Source organism: Drosophila serrata, unplaced genomic scaffold, assembly GCF_035046125.1.
Source record: "Drosophila serrata isolate PLE 108 unplaced genomic scaffold, ASM3504612v1 contig_240, whole genome shotgun sequence".
Lineage (NCBI taxonomy): Eukaryota > Metazoa > Arthropoda > Insecta > Diptera > Drosophilidae > Drosophila > Drosophila serrata.
This window is the reverse complement of record NW_028257138.1, coordinates 9,530,899-9,548,898: the sequence shown is the minus strand read 5'-3', so window position 1 is coordinate 9,548,898 and position 18,000 is coordinate 9,530,899. Positions and strand designations below refer to the sequence as shown.

Here is an 18,000-nt window from a genome sequence, read left to right as displayed (position 1 = left end):
TTACAAGGATATAAGAACTTAACAACTGATTAGTTCAACACTTTCCCAATATTATTTTAGACCATATATATTTCTTTCCCTGAAGAAGAGCATTTCAAGTTCTGTTTACTAACAGCTACCTGCATTATATATATATGTATATATACTGTCGGTATGATCAATTTACTTAGGTTAATCAGTTTGTGTCTACGCTTCGTTAGCTGCACGCTGTTTTCTATGTTTCTCCATTTACAATTATTTTTACTTCTACGCCTTTACGTGTCCCTGTCGCAGTTGTTGAATGTTTTTTTCTATTCTTCGTTTTATGGGTTATTCGTATTTTCAATTCCACATCGATTGCATTGAGTGGAATTATGTCAATTCAACGAATGCTTAAATCACCTGTTGAGCCGCACACGGTCTAGGTGTAGAGTTCAAGGTGGCAGCCGATTGTGTAAACAAACTAAACTCACTTGATTTGCCTATTACTCTTTCGGGAAATTTCTAAAAATATATATACTGAATATAACTCTAGACGAAGCTTACAAGTTAGAATAGTAGATTGTTCTTCTCTGTAATTAAATTGTTATGATAAAGTGCTTCTTTTTAATTCCACCCATAAATCAGTCACGCCTTGATTGAGTCGAGTTCAATCACGACTTTGCCTAATGCCAGAGATCAGCATTTTATACAGAATTGTTATAGGATCTGCGATTATGAATGATCTGCGAGGTAACTACAAGTAGGCCCTTTTATATGGAGTTTTAATTAATTAACTACCTTTTATGAACTAACTAATTAATTAGAATTTTATTAGGGATCTAAAGCTAGTTAGTCTCTTTCTGCAATTGTTTGTTTTGTTGTTTACTATAAACAATTGATAAAACTGGTTTTAAATTACAATATGAAGCTGCCATTAGCATAGTTTCTGTTTAGTTTTGAAATAAAAATAGATTTTAATAACAAATAACCTTTTTATATATTAAATTTAATGAAGGCAAAATTGATAAAGAATATAATATTATTTGCCTTTCCTTTCCTAAGTAATACTCAATTTCTTTTATATTATATACATGTTAAAGAACATGATTTTAAAAATCCCATTAAATCTATTCCAGTTTCCTTATTTACACAACATTTCTTTCATTTATCTTTTCCCTCAAAACTTAAACACTTTTTTATTTGGTTCCATTTTGTAAATATTTATTCTCAAGGTCATAAAAATTGGCAACATTTAACGCACTTTTTATCGCATTATTTTTATACCCCGAGAAATTAAGAAACCATTTGTTTATGCTTCAGCCAACATAAAAGTGAGCACAAGTAAATATATATTTCGCAAAAATAAAAACAGATGGGCGAGAAAATCGAGGGAGCACGAGAATAAGCTTTTGAATTATTTGTTTATAAACAATATTGTCAGCGCCAAAACGGAAATCGCTCATGCACACAGAAACACAATAACCTCTTTATTTTGTTTTATTCACATACCGACACTCACGAATTTGCATAATCTTTTTTGGTTTTGCATACAGTTATTTCTGCAGGTTAATAATAATAGCTCTTGGGAGGAAGATATAATTCGATCCGCACTGAACTCGCGATCTTTGACGTGCGTTGGCTTTTGTGAGAAATTTCGGACTAAACGGGTTGCGTACGAATTTGGCTTCTTTTATACCCACGCAAGTTTTGGACACAAAGAAGAGAGCCAGAGAAGAGAGCAGAAGAAAGATGTTCACGGAAAACAGAAGAATCAGAGAGAAGAATTTATTTAACGAATACATATTTTGAGATTTCTTTTTAAACAAACCGATTAATAATATTGATAGCTCTATTCTTGTGTCGCTAAAAATGCATAATATTTATTAAAGATATTATCTAAATTGGAGGAATATATTTTTTTAATTTATATAATAATAAGCTTTTTTTTTTGAGGATTGTTCTAACTTATATACTATTTTTCAGATCTATTAATTTCAAAGCTAAGTACGTCGAAGATTGATATTCGATCACTAGGAATTAATGCAATATAAATTATATTTTTTTATTTTAGAAAAAATAAATTAATGCCTGCTTTCATTTCATTCACCTATACATTTTATATTAAAAGTTTTACATTCACCGTTTTTATTTTTTTTTTATTTTTATATGATATAGTAGTCCGATATTCATAAAATTGTACACAAAATTGTAGATTAATATATAATAATATATATCAAATTTGATGAAAATCTATTGCAAACTGGTCAAGTTATAATATTTTTTCTTTCATTTCCGATCGTTCCTATGGCAGCTATATATATGTATATATATATATAGTCCACCGATTTGCCATGCTTCGACTTATATACGAGTAAAATTATATAAAAGAATAACTCCATAGTTTTATTCAAATAGCATAAATTGGTTTCAAAACAAATGTCACACACATGTGCATATAATTCCAAACTGGTTCTAACATCCCCGGAACGAAGTGTCTTCTGCCGGCCAAGTCTCAGAAAAAAGCTGTCACAAAAGTTGCAAGTCATTGTTTATTAGTGTTCGAAGTTAGTTACTGATCATACATACTTACTGGTCATACATACTTACTTATCATAGTTACATACTGGTCAAAGATACATACTTACTGTTCAGAGTTATTTACGGTTCGAAGTTATTTATTGATTATAGTTAAATTAAATAGCTCCCTGTTACTCTCTGCCTCTCCCCCTCTTTCTCTATGTCTATCGCTTTACGTTTATCTCTAGAGGCAAGTCCTCTCCCGCGCACTCACACTCACTTTCTCTTCTCTTCTCTCTCCTCGGGAACTATAAATAGAGGCGCTGAGGTCGCGCGCGCCTCAGTCTGTCCTAGGGGTACCTAGTGTTTACATCGACAGTGATAGTGCAAGTGATCAGCCTTCGACCTTAAAAATATTACGTGGCCAATGCAAAACATCTGGATGACTAGGAAGAAACTCTCTTGGATCCTTGGTTAGTACACTGAAAGGAAGTAAGCACTGACGTGTCCTTTACTGCGGTAAGTCTTAACTATTTATATTATGTATGAAGCTGGTAATGGGATCAGGCCTAGGTCCAATTTATTTGTTTATTGCCATGGTCCCCTTTAGATACCTAGATACTCTTATACTTTTAGATAATTTAGATACTTACTGATATAGTTACTTACTGGTCATAGATACTTACTGTTCAGATTTACTTACTGTCCATAAATACTTCCTGGTCAAAGTTAATTGCTGCTCATTGATACTTACTGATCATAGTTACTTACTGGTCATAGATACTTACTGTTCAGAGTTAATTACTGATCAATGTTTTAGAAATCGTCCGATTGTTCCTATGTTAGCTATATATATGTCTATATATATTCCACCGATTTGGCATGCTCCGACTTATATACTAGTAAAATTATATTAAAGAATAACTCCATAGTTTTATTCAAATAACTTAAATTTGATGCAAAACAAATCTCGCACATCTGGGTATATGATTCCCAACTGGTTCTAACATCCCCGGAACGAAGTGACTGCTGCCGGCCAAGTATCAGAAATGTGTTGTGTTACAAAAGTTGCAAGTCATTGTTTATTAGTGTTCAAAGTTAGTAACTGATCATACATACTTACTGATCATATATACTTACTGATCATAGGTACTTACTAGTCGTAGATACTTGCTGTTCAGAGTTAGTTACTGGTCATAGTTACTTGTTGCTGTAGTAGTTAATTACTGATCATTGATACTTACTGATTAACTTACTTACTAGTCATAGGTACTCACTGATCATAGTTACTTACTGTTGAAAGATACTTACTGATCCTCTACATATAACACCCGGTTTTCTATCAGTTAAATATAATCGAGGAGTTTCGTATTCCATTTTATATATTTAATTGAATGTTGTTATAAATTATAAACAAAAACCCTAACCCATTATTTTGATTGCTAATTTATTTAATTATTCCTTTAACTATTTATCTATTCATTCTACTATAAGTTTACAGGGTATTCAAAGTAGCATAAGGCATCTAAAAAAAAAGACCCCATTGGGCAAAAGTGAATGTCGCTTCTGTGGGCCATCCCTTGACCAAAATAATTCGAGGTGCAGGAAAATCAGAAATTCAAAGCGGCTATTCAGTCGCTGAAGAATGAGACGGATGCAAAGAATCAAAAAGAGGCGGCTATATATTGACAGCACAGCGACAAGGGACGCACGCCAAGCTACGTTCCTTGGATTGACAATGAATACCATTCACCTGGCCCCCACCTGGCCCTCAGATCCCGGTTTCCCTTATATATATGTATATAGTAGTAGTTTTTGCCCAGATCGGTATCTCGACAGCTGTTGGAATCTTCGCCTGTAGCCTCTGCCTTGTTTTCTACAACTTGTAATTCTTGTCATCATCTCGCGAACCGGATTCTCATTTAACTGCACTTTCGTTGGTTTTATTCGGGCGAGACTGCTATTTATATATTACTAAATACAGGTTTGATTGCACTATGCCTTTAAGTGGGAAAAGAGCATTTAAAATTAATTGCCATTTTCGGTTAATTGTTGACACAACATTCTTGCGGTCAGAGCTGTGGCTTCGAAATAAAAATTCCCCAAAAACGCCATTTGGTTATCAAGGTTGTGACATGGAGGCAGAAATTAAGTTAGTTTGGGATTTAATTTAAGAAGATATTTTATAATTATATTTGCAGATGATTAAGAACATTAGCCCCTCTTTCTTTAGGAACATATCGAAAGTATTGATTTACAATTAGTTCCAAAACTTATTTATTTAATTTTTCAAATGTGTAATTAGTCATTCAGAAATTTCATCATTTACATATTTATTTTTCGCTTTTCTTTAACGTGTACCTCTTAGTTTGTCTTGGCTCTTTTTCGATTTAAATATAGCCGCATGTCATGGCATACAACCGCCCACAAATTATGACAAAACATGATGCTCTTGACCTTGACACTGTTGGGGGAAAAGGGGGAAACATTTTCATGTGGCTAATATAATTTTTTTTAATTGAAAATTTACACTTCGAGTTAATAATTATAGAATAATATAGGCAAATCTTATCACTGTTAAGCTTCTAGCATTATGCCTTGAAATTTGTAAGTTAAGAGAGTCTAAAAATAATTTTTAAAACGTATACGCCGAAATAAACATTTAAACATTTAAAATAAATTTCCCAGTTGTGACATATGTAAACTACACATACGTAGAATTTATGTAGAGGTTTTCCAAAGGAAAAGCGACCTCTATGCTATGGAGACCGAAAGCATTTAACAGTACTGTTAATTTAGCCATGTTGTCAGCTCAATTTTCTGCCAAGTTGCCATATAGTTTTTCCAATTTTACCGTTGTCTTGACAACGGTTTTCACTTGGTTTTTCCCGTCAAAGGAAAATAAGAAAATAAGGAATAATAATCAAAACAAAAGCACAATGTTTCGTCGTGGAAAATTGTCTTTCTTAAATACCAAAGACGATCGCATTAAAATCATAAATGAACGCATTACGCTGACCGAACGCCATTTAATGGAAATGTGTTCATCATTTGCTTTGGTGACAAGGAAAATGGCCAAGTAGGGAATATATTAAAGTATATATATCTGAATTAATGGAAATTTATCTTATAGATATCGCGACTCCTTCGATGAGCTGGCAAAGGGCGTTAAAAGTTATGCCGACGAAGAGGAAATTAATGATAGTATGTGTCAAGGACTCAAGAGCTTCACAAATGCCGTAACCATTATGAGTGATTACATGGACATTAATGTCCATCGGCTGGAGCATAAGGTCTGTAAAATTAAGGCATATAATTTATAGTTTTACTAATAAAATTTATATAATTTCCCCCCTTAGATTGTTAACGAGCTGGCCCAATTCGAGCATCTGTGTAAATCCACTCGGGATAATCTACGTCTGGCTGTCATAGCCAGGGATAAGGAAGTGCTACGTCAACGCCAGATGCTGGAGCTCAAGTCCAAGTTTTCCGCTAATAATGTAAGTTTAAAGATCTGGTATTCCTTTAATATTATATCACACTTTCCTGCTGCAGAGTGCTGCCGATTCAGAGCTTTTTAAGGCCAAAATGGAGGTGCAACGCACTAATAAGGAGATTGACGACATCATTGGAAACTTTGAACAGCGCAAGTTGGGCGATCTGAAGAGGATCCTCAGTGACTTTATCCTGATCTCCATGAAGCAGCATACCAAGGCACTGGAGGTACTCAGTGCCAGCTACTACGACATCGGAAGCATTGATGAGCGCGACGACTTTATGGAGTTCCAGAAGCTGATGAAGACCAAGGAGGAGCCAATTCCTCGCAAGGCGGCCCTTAAGAAAGGTCTACGCTCACAGTCGATGGATAGCCTAGAGCACGAGCACCTGGTCAGTCCGCTGAAAAGGCGCCAGAAATTGTCCAGGAGTAGCAAGAATCTGGCAGGAGGTGGAATCAATCATGGGTCTAGGACCGAGCCTGAGGAGGAGAGTGACGAGCAAGATGATGAGGACGATGATGATGAGGTAAATACTAATGCTTTGATTTTAATTAAACTGTAATTCTTTCTTTTGATCTTTCAGGACTCTGAACAGAGTGGCGAGGATGATGACGAGGAAGAGTCAGGCACTGCCACCGATGACGAGAGGGAGAACACCACCCAGCAAACCACACAGTTAACACCCCGGGAGAATGTATTTGGGGCCAAGACACGGGCCCCTGCCGGCACACCCTCGACCAGTACCAGTGCCAGTGGAAGTGGTTCTATGAAACCGGCCAGGCAGACGGTGAAGCATCCCTTCAAGGCGGTGGCCTCCACACATGTAAGACTGCAAAAGCAGTTCCATGTGCCCCAGCACTAGCACTGAAACACGGAAATTGGGACTCTCTCAGTTAACTAGAGATAACTAGAGAGAATATTATCACATTACAGTATTGCCGACTATCTGAGCACATATCAGAACTATTTACATAGCTGTTTGCTGAACTGAATTATAAATTTAATGAGAAAACAATTATTGCTTCTGCCTTCAAGTATATAGTAAGAGCAGAATTTAGCATTTAAGACAATATGTTAGGGTTTCTTTCAAGTGGTTAAGGCAGAATTAAGAAGTATTAGTTTGCTATATCATTAATTTTTGCTTTATGCCAACCCACTTTTTTAAGAAGCAAACCTGAGCTTACATAAATCAATATAATTCATTAAAGTTATAGTTATCTGACCTTCAGTATTCCACCCCCACTTTTAAAGCTACTTGTGTTATCTCTCAGTTTAAGATTCCATTAAAACATTAATGTATACATCAAATCATGCTAAATCAATTCTACTGGCTATTTTAATTCGGCTTCCCTTCGCTCCTTTATAAATAGATATATCAAATATAACATTAGCTTAAAGACATTACTGATTTGCATACCCCCTTTAATGGTCACGCCTCACGATTTGCATTATTTGCCCCAAATAACCAAGAATAAATGTATGCATAGCATAACTAATCATGCGGAAATGACAATATTCTCTACCACCCTTTTCTCTTCTTTCTCCCAAAAAACAAACCCCTTCTCTGCAGGTGAGAAGGCGGAAATCGGGAGCAGGTCGCCAGGTAACCATTGTTAAATCGAAATCCTCATCAAAGTCGACCTCAAACCACCAAAACTAGGTACTTGTACAATTCTCAATTTGTTGTTTTTAATCCAATTTATAAATAGAAACTAAAACGGCAATAATTCTAAATTATTGACCCTTTTGCTCACAAAGGAATTACGTTACTTACAAATTATGATGATCCCCTCTCTGGGAGGAGGAAACTTAAAACTACACAATAAACGGATGAGCAAATGTGTGTGTTTATGGAGCAACCGGGTGCTGGGGGGGGGAGATTAAATGAACGTGAGAGCCTGGAATTGTAAACTTGATTCGTGCGATTCGTGTGAGTGACTGGGTGCCGTGGGTGCTTTCGATGTTTACTAATGGGAGGATCCGCATCTGCGATGCCCAATGGCTACTGGGCGTGGCTGGATGAAGGCTTTGCCGGCCCCATATTCTACGGGTCTCATTTCTCCGGGCCCTGTCCCTCGATCCCGGCCTGGTTCATCAGGTCCGCAATGCTCTTCTCCAAGTCGTCGATGCGGTTGCCCATGTCGTCGATGCGCGTTATTATCTGATCGGACATCGTCTGGAACTTGTCCTGCACGTTCTGCAACAGATTTTGTACCTGATAACAGGAGGCGGGCGGCGGTTTACTGGGTGCTCTCATTACGATCTCTACTTATGGGTGGGTTTCCGCATCCGCATCCGTTGCCGGACCCAGATTTGGATCAGGATTACTCACGTATATGGTCAGCTCCTGCATGTTCTTGGGGTCGGCGTTGCTGTTTAGCGAGTAGTTCTGGTCCAGGTCACTGTCCATCTCGTTGCGCAGATCCGTCATTGTTCTGAGGTTTCTTTGCGGCGTTGTATAAAAGTAGAAAATGCTTATCGCTTATCGCTGTCGCTGGCTGTTCAATTCTGTTTGCAGTTGCCTTTAGTTTTCGGAAAATGAACAATTAATTAGTGTGGTTTTTCATAATTCTGAAATTTGCCGGAAAACTAGCAGATTTTTTTTCTACCCGGCAGCAGGTCACACTGAATTTACAAACGTAAGCAAACCACGTAATTGTATGACGTTCATATTCCCAGGTATATTCGATAACAATACAGTACCATGCCAATCGAATTATGGCTTTTGATATATAAATCCCAGTCGTGGTCCAGACCAAGATCAGTAAAATTTTAAAGCCTAAACATGAAGATTATCTTTTGCTGCTTACTAATCCTTGCACTAGCCAGTGTTTATGCCAAGAGCATAGGTATTTGCACAACTAAGTAAAAAACATAATATTAAAATAATTTAATTTACTTTTTTTAAATATAAGGCGAAGTGCCGGCTGAAGAGCAGAAGGATGTCCAGACGACAGTTGTTGACCAAACGGAAAACGTTAGCGCCGACCAAGCCCAAGAAGACAACCAAAGAAAGTATCTCGAGGCCATGTTCAAAATAGCTCAAGCCAGAATTGCACAGCAAATGTGGAGTATTTTCAATTCGAAATAATAGATTGCTGACCCGGACCAATAAGAGCATCTTCAAGTATGCCAAGGGGATTCCCTACAGAAAATATTTCTTATCTTATCTATTCTACATGTTGCGCAACTTATATAGTTTCATGATATACAGAAAATAATAATATGCTTAATCGTTCACCTTAATTGCTTGTTAATATTCGGGGTAATACAGATATTTTGAAAATCAGAAAGGAACTTATTTCTTGGCGGTCTTAAATCTTACGTCAATACTTAATCAATACGTCGATACTTGTGTATTCGATTAATTAGTCATATCTACATCAATCTATTCGATATACTCCACGGTGTCAACAGTTCTCGTTATTCATTTAAAAATACAACAGGAGAACGACAGGTTGAAATGTCGGACGCTGAAAAGATTAAAGTAAACAAAGAGATTGACGAAGTGAAACCGGATGTGGAGCAGGGGAACCCCAACGAGCTGTCGTCGAGCACCCCAGCAGAAAACAACGTCCCTGCTGACCCCCAAGATGACACCGAAAGGAAGATGCTTGAGGCCCTGTTTCAGTATAATAGGGCGAAAATATGTCAGCAAATGTGGAATATCTTTAATTCGTAATTCACTGATGTATGATGACACAGTTTAACTTATATTCGCGTGACTCCCCGAATGAACAAATTTCTTATCTATTCCATGGAAAATAATTCTGCACTGAAATAAGTTTGTTAAATAAATAAAGTTGATAAAGTTTTTAACTTTGTTTATAACAAGTCAGCTGATGACTTAGTTTACTTTAATACTTTTGGGGGATTCCCAGAATTGTATCAAATTTAACATACACTCTGAAATAAAAACGCTAGAAATGTGATCGATTTAAGTGCGGGTAGTTTAAAAAACTGAGAGCACCTGACTGAAAAATGCTGGAGAATTGAAATATTAAAGAGAGTATACTGTATACTGTAATATGAGCACATGATATTAAATTAAAAATATGATTTCAACCACCCTTAATAAGAAATATTTTGTTTTAAAAACATATATTTTTATTTATTTATTGAAACGAACGAAGATCATTCATTATTATTATAACTAACGTTTGAAACAAACAAATTATACGTCGTTTGATGTTTGCTAATTATCTTAAATGAAGTGAAATGAATGAAAAAAATACTAACAAAATTTATAATATCGATTTTTTTTATCGATAGTGCCAGCACTAATCAATGTTTTCGCAGTGGTTTTTCGTTTATAAATTGTATTTCTAATTATGGCGGACCAGCTAAACACTGAGGTGAGTTAATTACACAACCTGTGCTTCCTTCGTTAAATGTCCCTCTTTCCTGGGCGGTCAGCCCACCCCGCTGATGTCCATACGGTTCGACCAGCAGCAGTCCGAAAATGCGGCGGCGGCGGCGGCCAATGGGAATGGGAATGGAAGCACCCCCAGCGAGGCCGCCGAAGACAGCAGTGGGGATGCTGAGAAATCCGCCGCTGAACTGGTGCTCCCCAAGGCCCTGGAGGACGTACTGGCACTTAAAGATCAACGCGCAGCCGAGTTCATAATTGACGGTGATTCGCAGGGCGGCAGCGGCGGAGGCGCCACGCAGGATGGCGAGGATGCCGATGTGGGTGAAGACAGCGATGATGATGCGGAGAACCACGTGAATGGCGGTGGTCGGGAAAAGTCTGGAAAGCAAAGCAAGGCGGAAAAGAACAAAAAGAAGAAGAAGCGCAAGAAGCAGAACAAGAAGGTGCGACAACAGCTGGAGTACGAGCGACAGCAGCAGTTGGCCCAACAAGCGGATGAGCAAGAGGCAGCGGATCAGCAGAACGAAGAGGCCAAGGCCGCAGGCAGCGAAGATGAACAACCGGCGGAGAAGGGGAAGGACAAGCACAAAGACAGTCGCAGCAAGAAAAAGAAGGAACGCCACGACGAGAAGGAAAAGGACAAAAAGGCGGCGGAGGCTGGCGACGATGATGTGACCATAGAGTAAGTTCTACAATTAGATCAACCCTTTTAAATACTCATATTTTACTATCCTCGCGCAGATATGTGCCTGAAAAGATCACCATTGCCGATCTGGCACCCATGTACCGGCAATTCTACCGCGTGTTTGAAATCTTTAAGCTGGAGAACAAACCAAAGCCTGCGGAAAAAGATAAATCTTCCCTGGACTCGGATGCACAGGCAAAGGACAAAAAAGCCGCTGACAAACTCAACGACGACGAGGATGATGACGGCGACGACGACGATGAACACAAGGATGACAAGGAGAAGCTGTCAAAGAGAAAACTTAAGAAACTAACTCGTCTGAGTGTGGCGGAGTTGAAGCAGTTGGTCTCGCGACCCGATGTCGTTGAAATGCATGATGTAACGGCACGGGATCCCAAGTTGCTCGTCCAACTGAAGGCCTATAGGAATACAGTGCAAGTGCCCCGGCATTGGTGCTTCAAGCGCAAATATCTGCAGGGCAAGAGAGGCATCGAGAAACCACCCTTCGATTTACCGGCTTTCATCAAGAAAACTGGAATCATGGAGATGCGTGAGTCATTGCAAGAACGCGAAGATGCCAAGACCCTCAAGGCCAAGATGCGTGAACGTGTCCGTCCAAAGATGGGCAAGATCGATATTGACTACCAAAAACTTCACGATGCCTTCTTTAAGTGGCAGACCAAGCCGCGCATGACCATTCACGGTGATCTCTACTACGAGGGCAAGGAGTTCGAGACCCGCCTCAAGGAAAAGAAACCTGGAGATCTTTCCGAAGAGTTGCGGATCGCCCTCGGCATGCCTGTGGGTCCCAACTCGCATAAGATTCCGCCACCGTGGCTGATTGCCCAGCAGCGTTACGGGCCGCCGCCTTCATATCCGAATTTGAAAATCCCTGGCTTGAATGCACCCATTCCGGAAGGCACATCGTTCGGTTATCATGCTGGTGGCTGGGGCAAGCCGCCTGTGGATGAGAATGGAAAGCCGCTGTATGGAGATGTATTCGGCACCAACATATTGGATTTGGATGTAAGTATCAGTATCTCATGACGTGACAATGAATATAAAATTTGGAAAATTATTTCCAGAATGGCATCGATGAAGCTGACATCGAGCGCAACCAATGGGGCGAACTGGAATCAGAGTCTGAAGAGTCTTCTGAAGAGGAGGAGGAGGACGGCGAGGACTTAGGCGATCAGCAGGATGAGACCGGCTTGGTCACGCCAGTCGAAGGCCTTGTTACGCCCTCAGGACTCACCAGCGTACCTGCTGGTATGGAAACACCCGAGAACATTGAACTACGTAAAAAGAAAATCGAAGCCGAGATGGAGGAGTAAGTCGATCTGAATCTCCATAATATTAACCCATTTAATCGATGTATTATCTCCCTTAAGCAATGAAACTCCAGTCCTGTACCAAGTTCTGCCTGAGAAGCGGACGGACCGCATAGGAGCCTCCATGATGGGCTCTACGCATGTGTATGATGTCAGCGGCGGTGGTGGAGCCAACAAGCAGCCACCAGTTCGATCCACCACAGATCGTGAGGGTATTGTGGAACTGGCCCTAGATCCCAGCGAATTGGATATGGATAATGATGCTATGGCCCAGCGTTATGAGCAGCAGATGCGGGAACAGCAGAATCACCTGCAAAAGGAAGATCTTTCCGACATGTTGGCCGAACATGTGGCACGACAAAAATCTAAGCGAAAGCGCCAACAAACGGATCCAGCCAAGACCACAAAGAAATACAAGGAGTTCAAGTTTTAGTTTTACGTCAACAAAGAAACTGATGTTCCAATATTGTGCGTTTGGCGGACAAATTTAAGTCGAAATGTCATTAAACATAGTAAAAAATCATATCTGAATTCGTTTTTTTATCAGAACAAAAACATAAAAGCATCTATGAACCTTCTGTATCGTTATTAGACGTGAAGACGATATACGAGCGATATAACTATATTTTTCTTCATAAATTGAACCAAAATAATTTGAAAAAAGCTGGTTAATTAAATATCCAAAATTAAATTTTCTATCATCAATATTAAATTAAATGGGATAATTTATAGATATAAGTTGTAATATTTTCGATATGTCCCTAAGCGCAATAATTTTAACCCTATCATTTGAGTCATATACATAGGTGCCATATGAATAATCGGAAAATAAGAAAAACAAGAAAGTTAACTTCCGGATAGCCGAAGTTCGTATACCCTTGCAGTTTAAATTGGACCAGCAGGCTGGATCCTCAATCGATCTCAACTTAGTCAAAAATCCATAAATATTAATTCGGAAAGCTTTCCTTTGCTAGTTTTTATAAGGTTAACAAATCTGCAATTTAAATTTCTTTAAATTTATAAAATCAGATACTACATCATATAGCTGTTATAGAAGCGTTCGGTAAATGTAGAGAAAAATATATAACTAGCCGTAATTACATTATTTTTCACAATATTGCCATTTCATTTTTTATTAAATTATATATTTTAACCTGAGACCTAGTTATTTTATACGATTTGTAAAACATTTTGAGATTTGATCGAAACCGACTAATTATATATTCATAAACTTTATTTCCTGATTTTTACCAAATTGAATCAATTCTTAATGATCTAATTGCAAAGTTCAAAAATTAAATTAGAAATACAAAAACTTCGGCATGCCGAAGTTAGATTCCCTTCCGGTTTTTGCCATATAGCATATCAGAATTTTTCTATTGACATAAATCCTTAAAATTAATAAAATATATATATTTTTTTTTTAATATATGTTGCGATACTTTAATGTTAATTTTAATATATTTCTATGTTTAAAGTTTTTGTATATCAACGACGAAATATTTTCCACATTTTCGTCAATACATTATATCTGAGTTTTTCTTATATGTACACCCTATAATTACGAGTGAATTTTGGTTTATTTTCGATGTTAAATCTGACTATTCATTGAGTGAAACACAGATTTTGTTTTACTTAACACTTAGTTATATATTTAGGATCCCATTGAATATGGGAATGGATTAATAGATACAAATCTGGGTGTACTTAAATTCTTTTTCATTTATTATACTGCAGAGACTCAAAATCTTGTTTCTTTTTTTATAATTTAAAACTGACTTTTAAGCTTTAATTCTCATTTACACAATCGAACTTATAGCAACTAAGAAATTACATTAGAGTTTTGCTGCGCGGCTTGTGCTAGGCCAGGGCTGGATCTTAAAATGGCTAGGCGAAGTGGCTAAGCAGTGAACTTTCGGGGCTACTGAGTCGATGGCCTGCTGCGGCTGCTGCTGCCTCTGCTGGCTTTCCACTTTTAGCTGGACCTCGAGGGCACCACACGCTGTCTATGTCGGCTGAGGCTCAACGCCTGCCGCCCGCTTGGTCACTCGTCTAGCTGCTCGCTCAGTTGGGCCAGCAGCGAAGCTCGCTTTGATTCCAGCTCGTCGTCGCTTAACGTTAGCTCTTCATTGCGTGAACCGGCCGATTCGATGGACTGCGCGGGACTGAGGGGCGTGGCGGAACGATTGCTGTGCCGGTTATGCCGCTTGCCTTCCTTATCCTTCTTGGCTCGCTTCTCCTTCTTCTTCTTCTTGGCCGGCGAGTGAGAGTTGGAGTCGTTTTGCAAGAGTGCCTGTGTGCCGGGTGTTAGATTGCCAGCAATATCCGACTCGCAGGAGGACTGAAATGAAAATCAATGTTAGATCTCTTATTGTAAATGAATGCTTGCTACATACGCCTCGCAGTTTGTTCTTGCGCTTCTTTTTCTTCTTGAGCAGTTTTTCGCTATCGATGCTGCCAATCGAGCTAAGGGAATGCTGTAAACAAGAAACACGATTAGTTTAAGTTAAAAGTAAGAGTTTGGATTGGTTCTCTTACCGATCGCGACTTGGAGCGTCTTCGCTTTGACTTTAGACCTTCAACCAGCTCGTTTTCAATGTCTGATCGAGACGTGGACCTTAAACGTTTCTTGTGCTTCTTGTTTTTCTTCGATTTCCGTGATCGCGAGTGATGATGACTGCACGCATCCTCGCTCTCTTTGATAAAGTCTTCCCAAATCTTCTCCACACCAATTTCCTTTTCGTATACCGCAAACGCCTCCAGGTGCTCCACTAGCTTCTTGGCACTGTCATACGGTTCGGCAACCGAAACGTTGGCCTCTAGCCACTCGTTCTTGATCTCATTCTCTAGTTTTCGTAACCTACGCACCTCTTCCTTCATGCGTTCCTTTTCAATGGCTTCCGCCTGGAAAGATATTTTATTAGAGCATATAAGGAATTTATGGATTAAGAATTATCTTTAAATAATTACCTTATCGAGCAGGGAATTGTATGTGAGCTTAACGTTGCCCGCATCCAGGCTGGCCGACCGCTTATCCTCACACACAACCGTCGCAAAGTCCTCGAATGAGGTCTTTGCTTGAACCACAAATGTTTTTTCCTTAAGAATCTCTCGTATAATTTTCTTTTCGTCATGAAATCGAGCCTTCAAGTTTTCCACATAGAACTTGAATAGATCCAGGGGCGTAGACCCGCTCTGACCAAGCATAGCGGAGAATCTAAGGTCTGCGGATATGATGGGATACAGCTCTACCCACAGGGACATGGAGGTAAGCTTGCCCTCTTCGTGAAGTGAGTCCAGGAGCGCTAGAAATGAGTCCCTGTTCTTACGCTGCTGTCGCTTCATCCGCTTCTTTTCCCGCTCGCGTTCCTCGTCCTCCTCCTTCTCCAGGGTGCGTATGTGCTCCTCGAATACAATGAGCGCATCCTCCTTGTCCATCCCCAGCAGGGTAACGTCGTTCTTGAAGGCAGCGTTGTCCAGTAGCATGACCTGAGCTTCTGACCAGGTAGTTGCATGATTGATCGACGTCATTGACTCTAGCAGCTCACCGAGTACCTTCATGTTCCGTTTTTTTAACAGCCGCGCCTCCTCCTTCTCGCGTTTCGCTAAATTAAATATACAATCCTCGTATATATCCCGCCGATCCGCCTCCGGCACAACCGTCCATGCCCGAGTCCCGGCAAACACTTCTTCGCACCGAAAATATTTCATTTGCGAGTTCATCTTATCGCTGGACATAAGAAACTGCTCTAGGTCCTCCTTCGCCTTCTTGGCTTTCAGACGGGACTCCTCCCGTTCGTCCTTCAGCTTCTGCGTCTTGTAGGCATTGAAGGTCTGCTTGCGTTCGTTCAGGTTTTTGAAGGCAGCATAGCGGGGGTCCTTTGATATGATCTTTACACACTGATCCCAGTTGGAGTTCGAGGGCACATTGCGATCCCTCAAGAGCTCCTTGAACGCCTCGATTGCCTCTCGCTTATCCTTGAACACTACATTGCTATCCGCCTTCTCTTCCTTCTTGGCTAAAAACAAAAGTTGGGTGTTAGTGGTAGTGAAAGCAGGATAAGAGCTGTACTTACCATTCTGTTGGGGGACCTCGATAGCTGCTAAAGTGGCCGCCATTGCCTGGTCCATGGCAGACGATGAGTTCTCGTTGCTGCTCGGCGTCAGGGGCGAGTGAATCTCGGGTGTGGGTATCCTGGGGGCTGCGGGCAACGCGGCTGGAAGAATATTGGCCAGAGCAACGTGTGGAACCATTCCCGCCAAGCTGGAGGAGGTCATGGCCGCCACGGCTTTGGCGGCAGCAGCCGCTCTGCAATACAGATAAGGTAATTTTGATTATTATTTCAACCCTTTTCACGTGATTCACTTACTCTTCCGCCTTCGCCTTGGCCTTCATGTCCACGTACTCCGGCGGAGGCTCCCAACAGGTCTCCTTGGTGGCCACGTTGTGGTAGTAGACCTTTCCCGTGTCCGAGCGGTACTCCTTCCAGGGGCACTGGTTATGCAGCAGTTCGGCGGGCGTCATCAGGGCCTCGGGCTTCTCCCATGAGCTCTGCTTCGTGGTCTGGTTGTAGTAGTAAGGCCTTCCGTCCGGCGCCTTGTGCTCCGTCCACTCCGTGTTGGAAGCCATCACACCAAACGCTGCCGCCAACTCTGGCGGGGGCGGGGCTGCAAATCCGGGCGGCGGAAACTGTGGCACTATGGCAGTCGGCGGCGTGTATCCGATGCCCCTGGCGCCCGGCGGCGCTCCTCCATTGCCAACGCTAGGAGGAACATTCATTTCACTATTTTGCTATATGGTTAAGGGGTGAAAGCGTGGCTATGTCTACCGGTCGTTGCGGGCGCCGGCCAATACACGAAAATTGAAAAAAGTCGGAAAATTCTCAATGCCGCTTTTGGGCCAGTGTGACCGTTGCTCAAATACGCATAGATGGGCCGCATTTTGGTGTAGGGCTGCCGCCTTCTGCGAATTCTCATGGATGGGGCTGCCCACCTCTTGCGAACTATATGAACTAGTTATCTGTACATTATTTTTGTTATTATTAGTAAATATATCATTTTTTCATTAAAAAAAACATATTTTTAGTCAATAATTGACAAGTTTATTACATACTAAATACGAGTGCAGTATTTGATTAAGAACTAATTATATTTTAAAAGAAACTTCAATTCACCTCTTCAGCATCGAGTGAAAATGTAATACTTTTGCAGGATGTTGTTGACGAAATCTTAATAAAGTATATATATTCTTGATCAGCCTGAATAGCCGAGTCGATTTAGACATATTCGTATGTCCGTTTCTGCGCAAACTATTCTCATAGTTTTAAAGCTGTCTGAATAAAACATTACATTTATTGCATTTTTTTCATGGGTTCATAAGTCAGACGGCTAAATCGGAAAATTAAATTATATAGCTGTCATAGGAACGATCAATAAACGAAGAGAAAGAATATATATATATTCGCGAAAGGTACTTGTAGACGAAATGTAACTGTAAAACTATAAATATAATGTATAGGTACAATTAATAATTTTTTATATATATATTTGTATTAATATGTTGATTGGTTAAATTTTGAGAAAAATCTGAATATTTAGCTTTGTAACTAATAACTACATATATTTGGACATATACAA

At 39.9% G+C, this 18,000-nt stretch overlaps 4 protein-coding genes and 1 long non-coding RNA gene across 6 annotated transcripts; 3 read left to right on the top strand and 2 right to left on the bottom strand.

Annotated features, from left to right (window-relative positions):
- Window positions 1-177: 177 nt before the first annotated feature.
- Fam92 (CBY1 interacting BAR domain containing protein Fam92) lies at window positions 178-7,482 on the top strand. Of its 2 annotated transcripts, XM_086831247.1 has the most exons (6): window positions 178-711; window positions 2,797-2,997; window positions 5,612-5,771; window positions 5,838-5,978; window positions 6,034-6,501; window positions 6,559-7,482. In XM_086831247.1, the coding sequence occupies exons 3-6, from the start codon at window positions 5,685-5,687 to the stop codon at window positions 6,835-6,837; spliced, it is 975 nt and encodes a 324-aa protein (XP_086687373.1). In that variant the 5' UTR covers window positions 178-711; window positions 2,797-2,997; window positions 5,612-5,684; the 3' UTR covers window positions 6,838-7,482. The 2 variants fall into 2 exon arrangements, with proteins under 2 accessions (XP_086687373.1, XP_086687372.1); XM_086831246.1 differs by lacking the exons at window positions 178-711; window positions 2,797-2,997 and adding an exon at window positions 4,733-5,557.
- Window positions 7,483-7,642: 160 nt separating this feature from the next.
- LOC110183961 (uncharacterized) lies at window positions 7,643-8,680 on the bottom strand. The gene is made up of 2 exons (XM_020952317.2): window positions 8,308-8,680; window positions 7,643-8,190 (listed from the first exon to the last, which is right to left on the bottom strand). The coding sequence occupies exons 1-2, from the start codon at window positions 8,404-8,406 to the stop codon at window positions 8,029-8,031; spliced, it is 261 nt and encodes an 86-aa protein (XP_020807976.1). The 5' UTR covers window positions 8,407-8,680; the 3' UTR covers window positions 7,643-8,028.
- LOC147644050 (uncharacterized) lies at window positions 8,674-9,221 on the top strand. The gene is made up of 2 exons (XR_015271287.1): window positions 8,674-8,824; window positions 8,891-9,221. It is a non-coding gene; the product is annotated as an uncharacterized LOC147644050 (long non-coding RNA).
- A 999-nt stretch (window positions 9,222-10,220) lies between these two features.
- On the top strand, window positions 10,221-12,888 carry Sf3b2 (splicing factor 3b subunit 2). Its single transcript, XM_086831245.1, has 5 exons — window positions 10,221-10,330; window positions 10,392-11,029; window positions 11,089-12,058; window positions 12,118-12,362; window positions 12,424-12,888. Exons 1-5 carry the CDS (start codon window positions 10,307-10,309, stop codon window positions 12,794-12,796), a joined length of 2,250 nt encoding a protein of 749 aa, XP_086687371.1. The 5' UTR covers window positions 10,221-10,306; the 3' UTR covers window positions 12,797-12,888.
- A 1,099-nt stretch (window positions 12,889-13,987) lies between these two features.
- Prp40 (pre-mRNA processing factor 40) lies at window positions 13,988-17,279 on the bottom strand. Its single transcript, XM_020952328.2, has 6 exons — window positions 16,734-17,279; window positions 16,440-16,672; window positions 15,334-16,382; window positions 14,902-15,267; window positions 14,760-14,840; window positions 13,988-14,704 (listed from the first exon to the last, which is right to left on the bottom strand). The coding sequence occupies exons 1-6, from the start codon at window positions 17,141-17,143 to the stop codon at window positions 14,408-14,410; spliced, it is 2,436 nt and encodes an 811-aa protein (XP_020807987.2). The 5' UTR covers window positions 17,144-17,279; the 3' UTR covers window positions 13,988-14,407.
- Window positions 17,280-18,000: the final 721 nt, after the last annotated feature.

What these genes read in the sequence shown, in the direction of transcription:
- Fam92 (XM_086831246.1), top strand. Translation starts at nt 5,235, where the DNA reads ATGCTATGGAGACCGAAAGCATTTAACAGTACTGTTAATTTAGCCATG. An exon ending in GTGACAAGGAAAATGGCCAA is followed by an intron (nt 5,558 to 5,611) that starts GTAGGGAATATA and finishes TTTATCTTATAG; the next exon opens with ATATCGCGACTCCTTCGATG. An exon ending in CCAAGTTTTCCGCTAATAAT is followed by an intron (nt 5,979 to 6,033) that starts GTAAGTTTAAAG and finishes TTCCTGCTGCAG; the next exon opens with AGTGCTGCCGATTCAGAGCT.
- LOC110183961 (XM_020952317.2), bottom strand. Translation starts at nt 8,406, where the DNA reads ATGACGGATCTGCGCAACGAGATGGACAGTGACCTGGACCAGAACTAC. An exon ending in TGCAGGAGCTGACCATATAC is followed by an intron (nt 8,191 to 8,307) that starts GTGAGTAATCCT and finishes TCCTGTTATCAG; the next exon opens with GTACAAAATCTGTTGCAGAA.
- Sf3b2 (XM_086831245.1), top strand. Translation starts at nt 10,307, where the DNA reads ATGGCGGACCAGCTAAACACTGAG. An exon ending in GACGATGATGTGACCATAGA is followed by an intron (nt 11,030 to 11,088) that starts GTAAGTTCTACA and finishes ATCCTCGCGCAG; the next exon opens with ATATGTGCCTGAAAAGATCA. An exon ending in CCAACATATTGGATTTGGAT is followed by an intron (nt 12,059 to 12,117) that starts GTAAGTATCAGT and finishes AATTATTTCCAG; the next exon opens with AATGGCATCGATGAAGCTGA.
- Prp40 (XM_020952328.2), bottom strand. Translation starts at nt 17,143, where the DNA reads ATGAATGTTCCTCCTAGCGTTGGCAATGGAGGAGCGCCGCCGGGCGCC. An exon ending in ACAATTCCCTGCTCGATAAG is followed by an intron (nt 15,268 to 15,333) that starts GTAATTATTTAA and finishes ATATCTTTCCAG; the next exon opens with GCGGAAGCCATTGAAAAGGA. An exon ending in GACGCTCCAAGTCGCGATCG is followed by an intron (nt 14,841 to 14,901) that starts GTAAGAGAACCA and finishes TCTTGTTTACAG; the next exon opens with CATTCCCTTAGCTCGATTGG.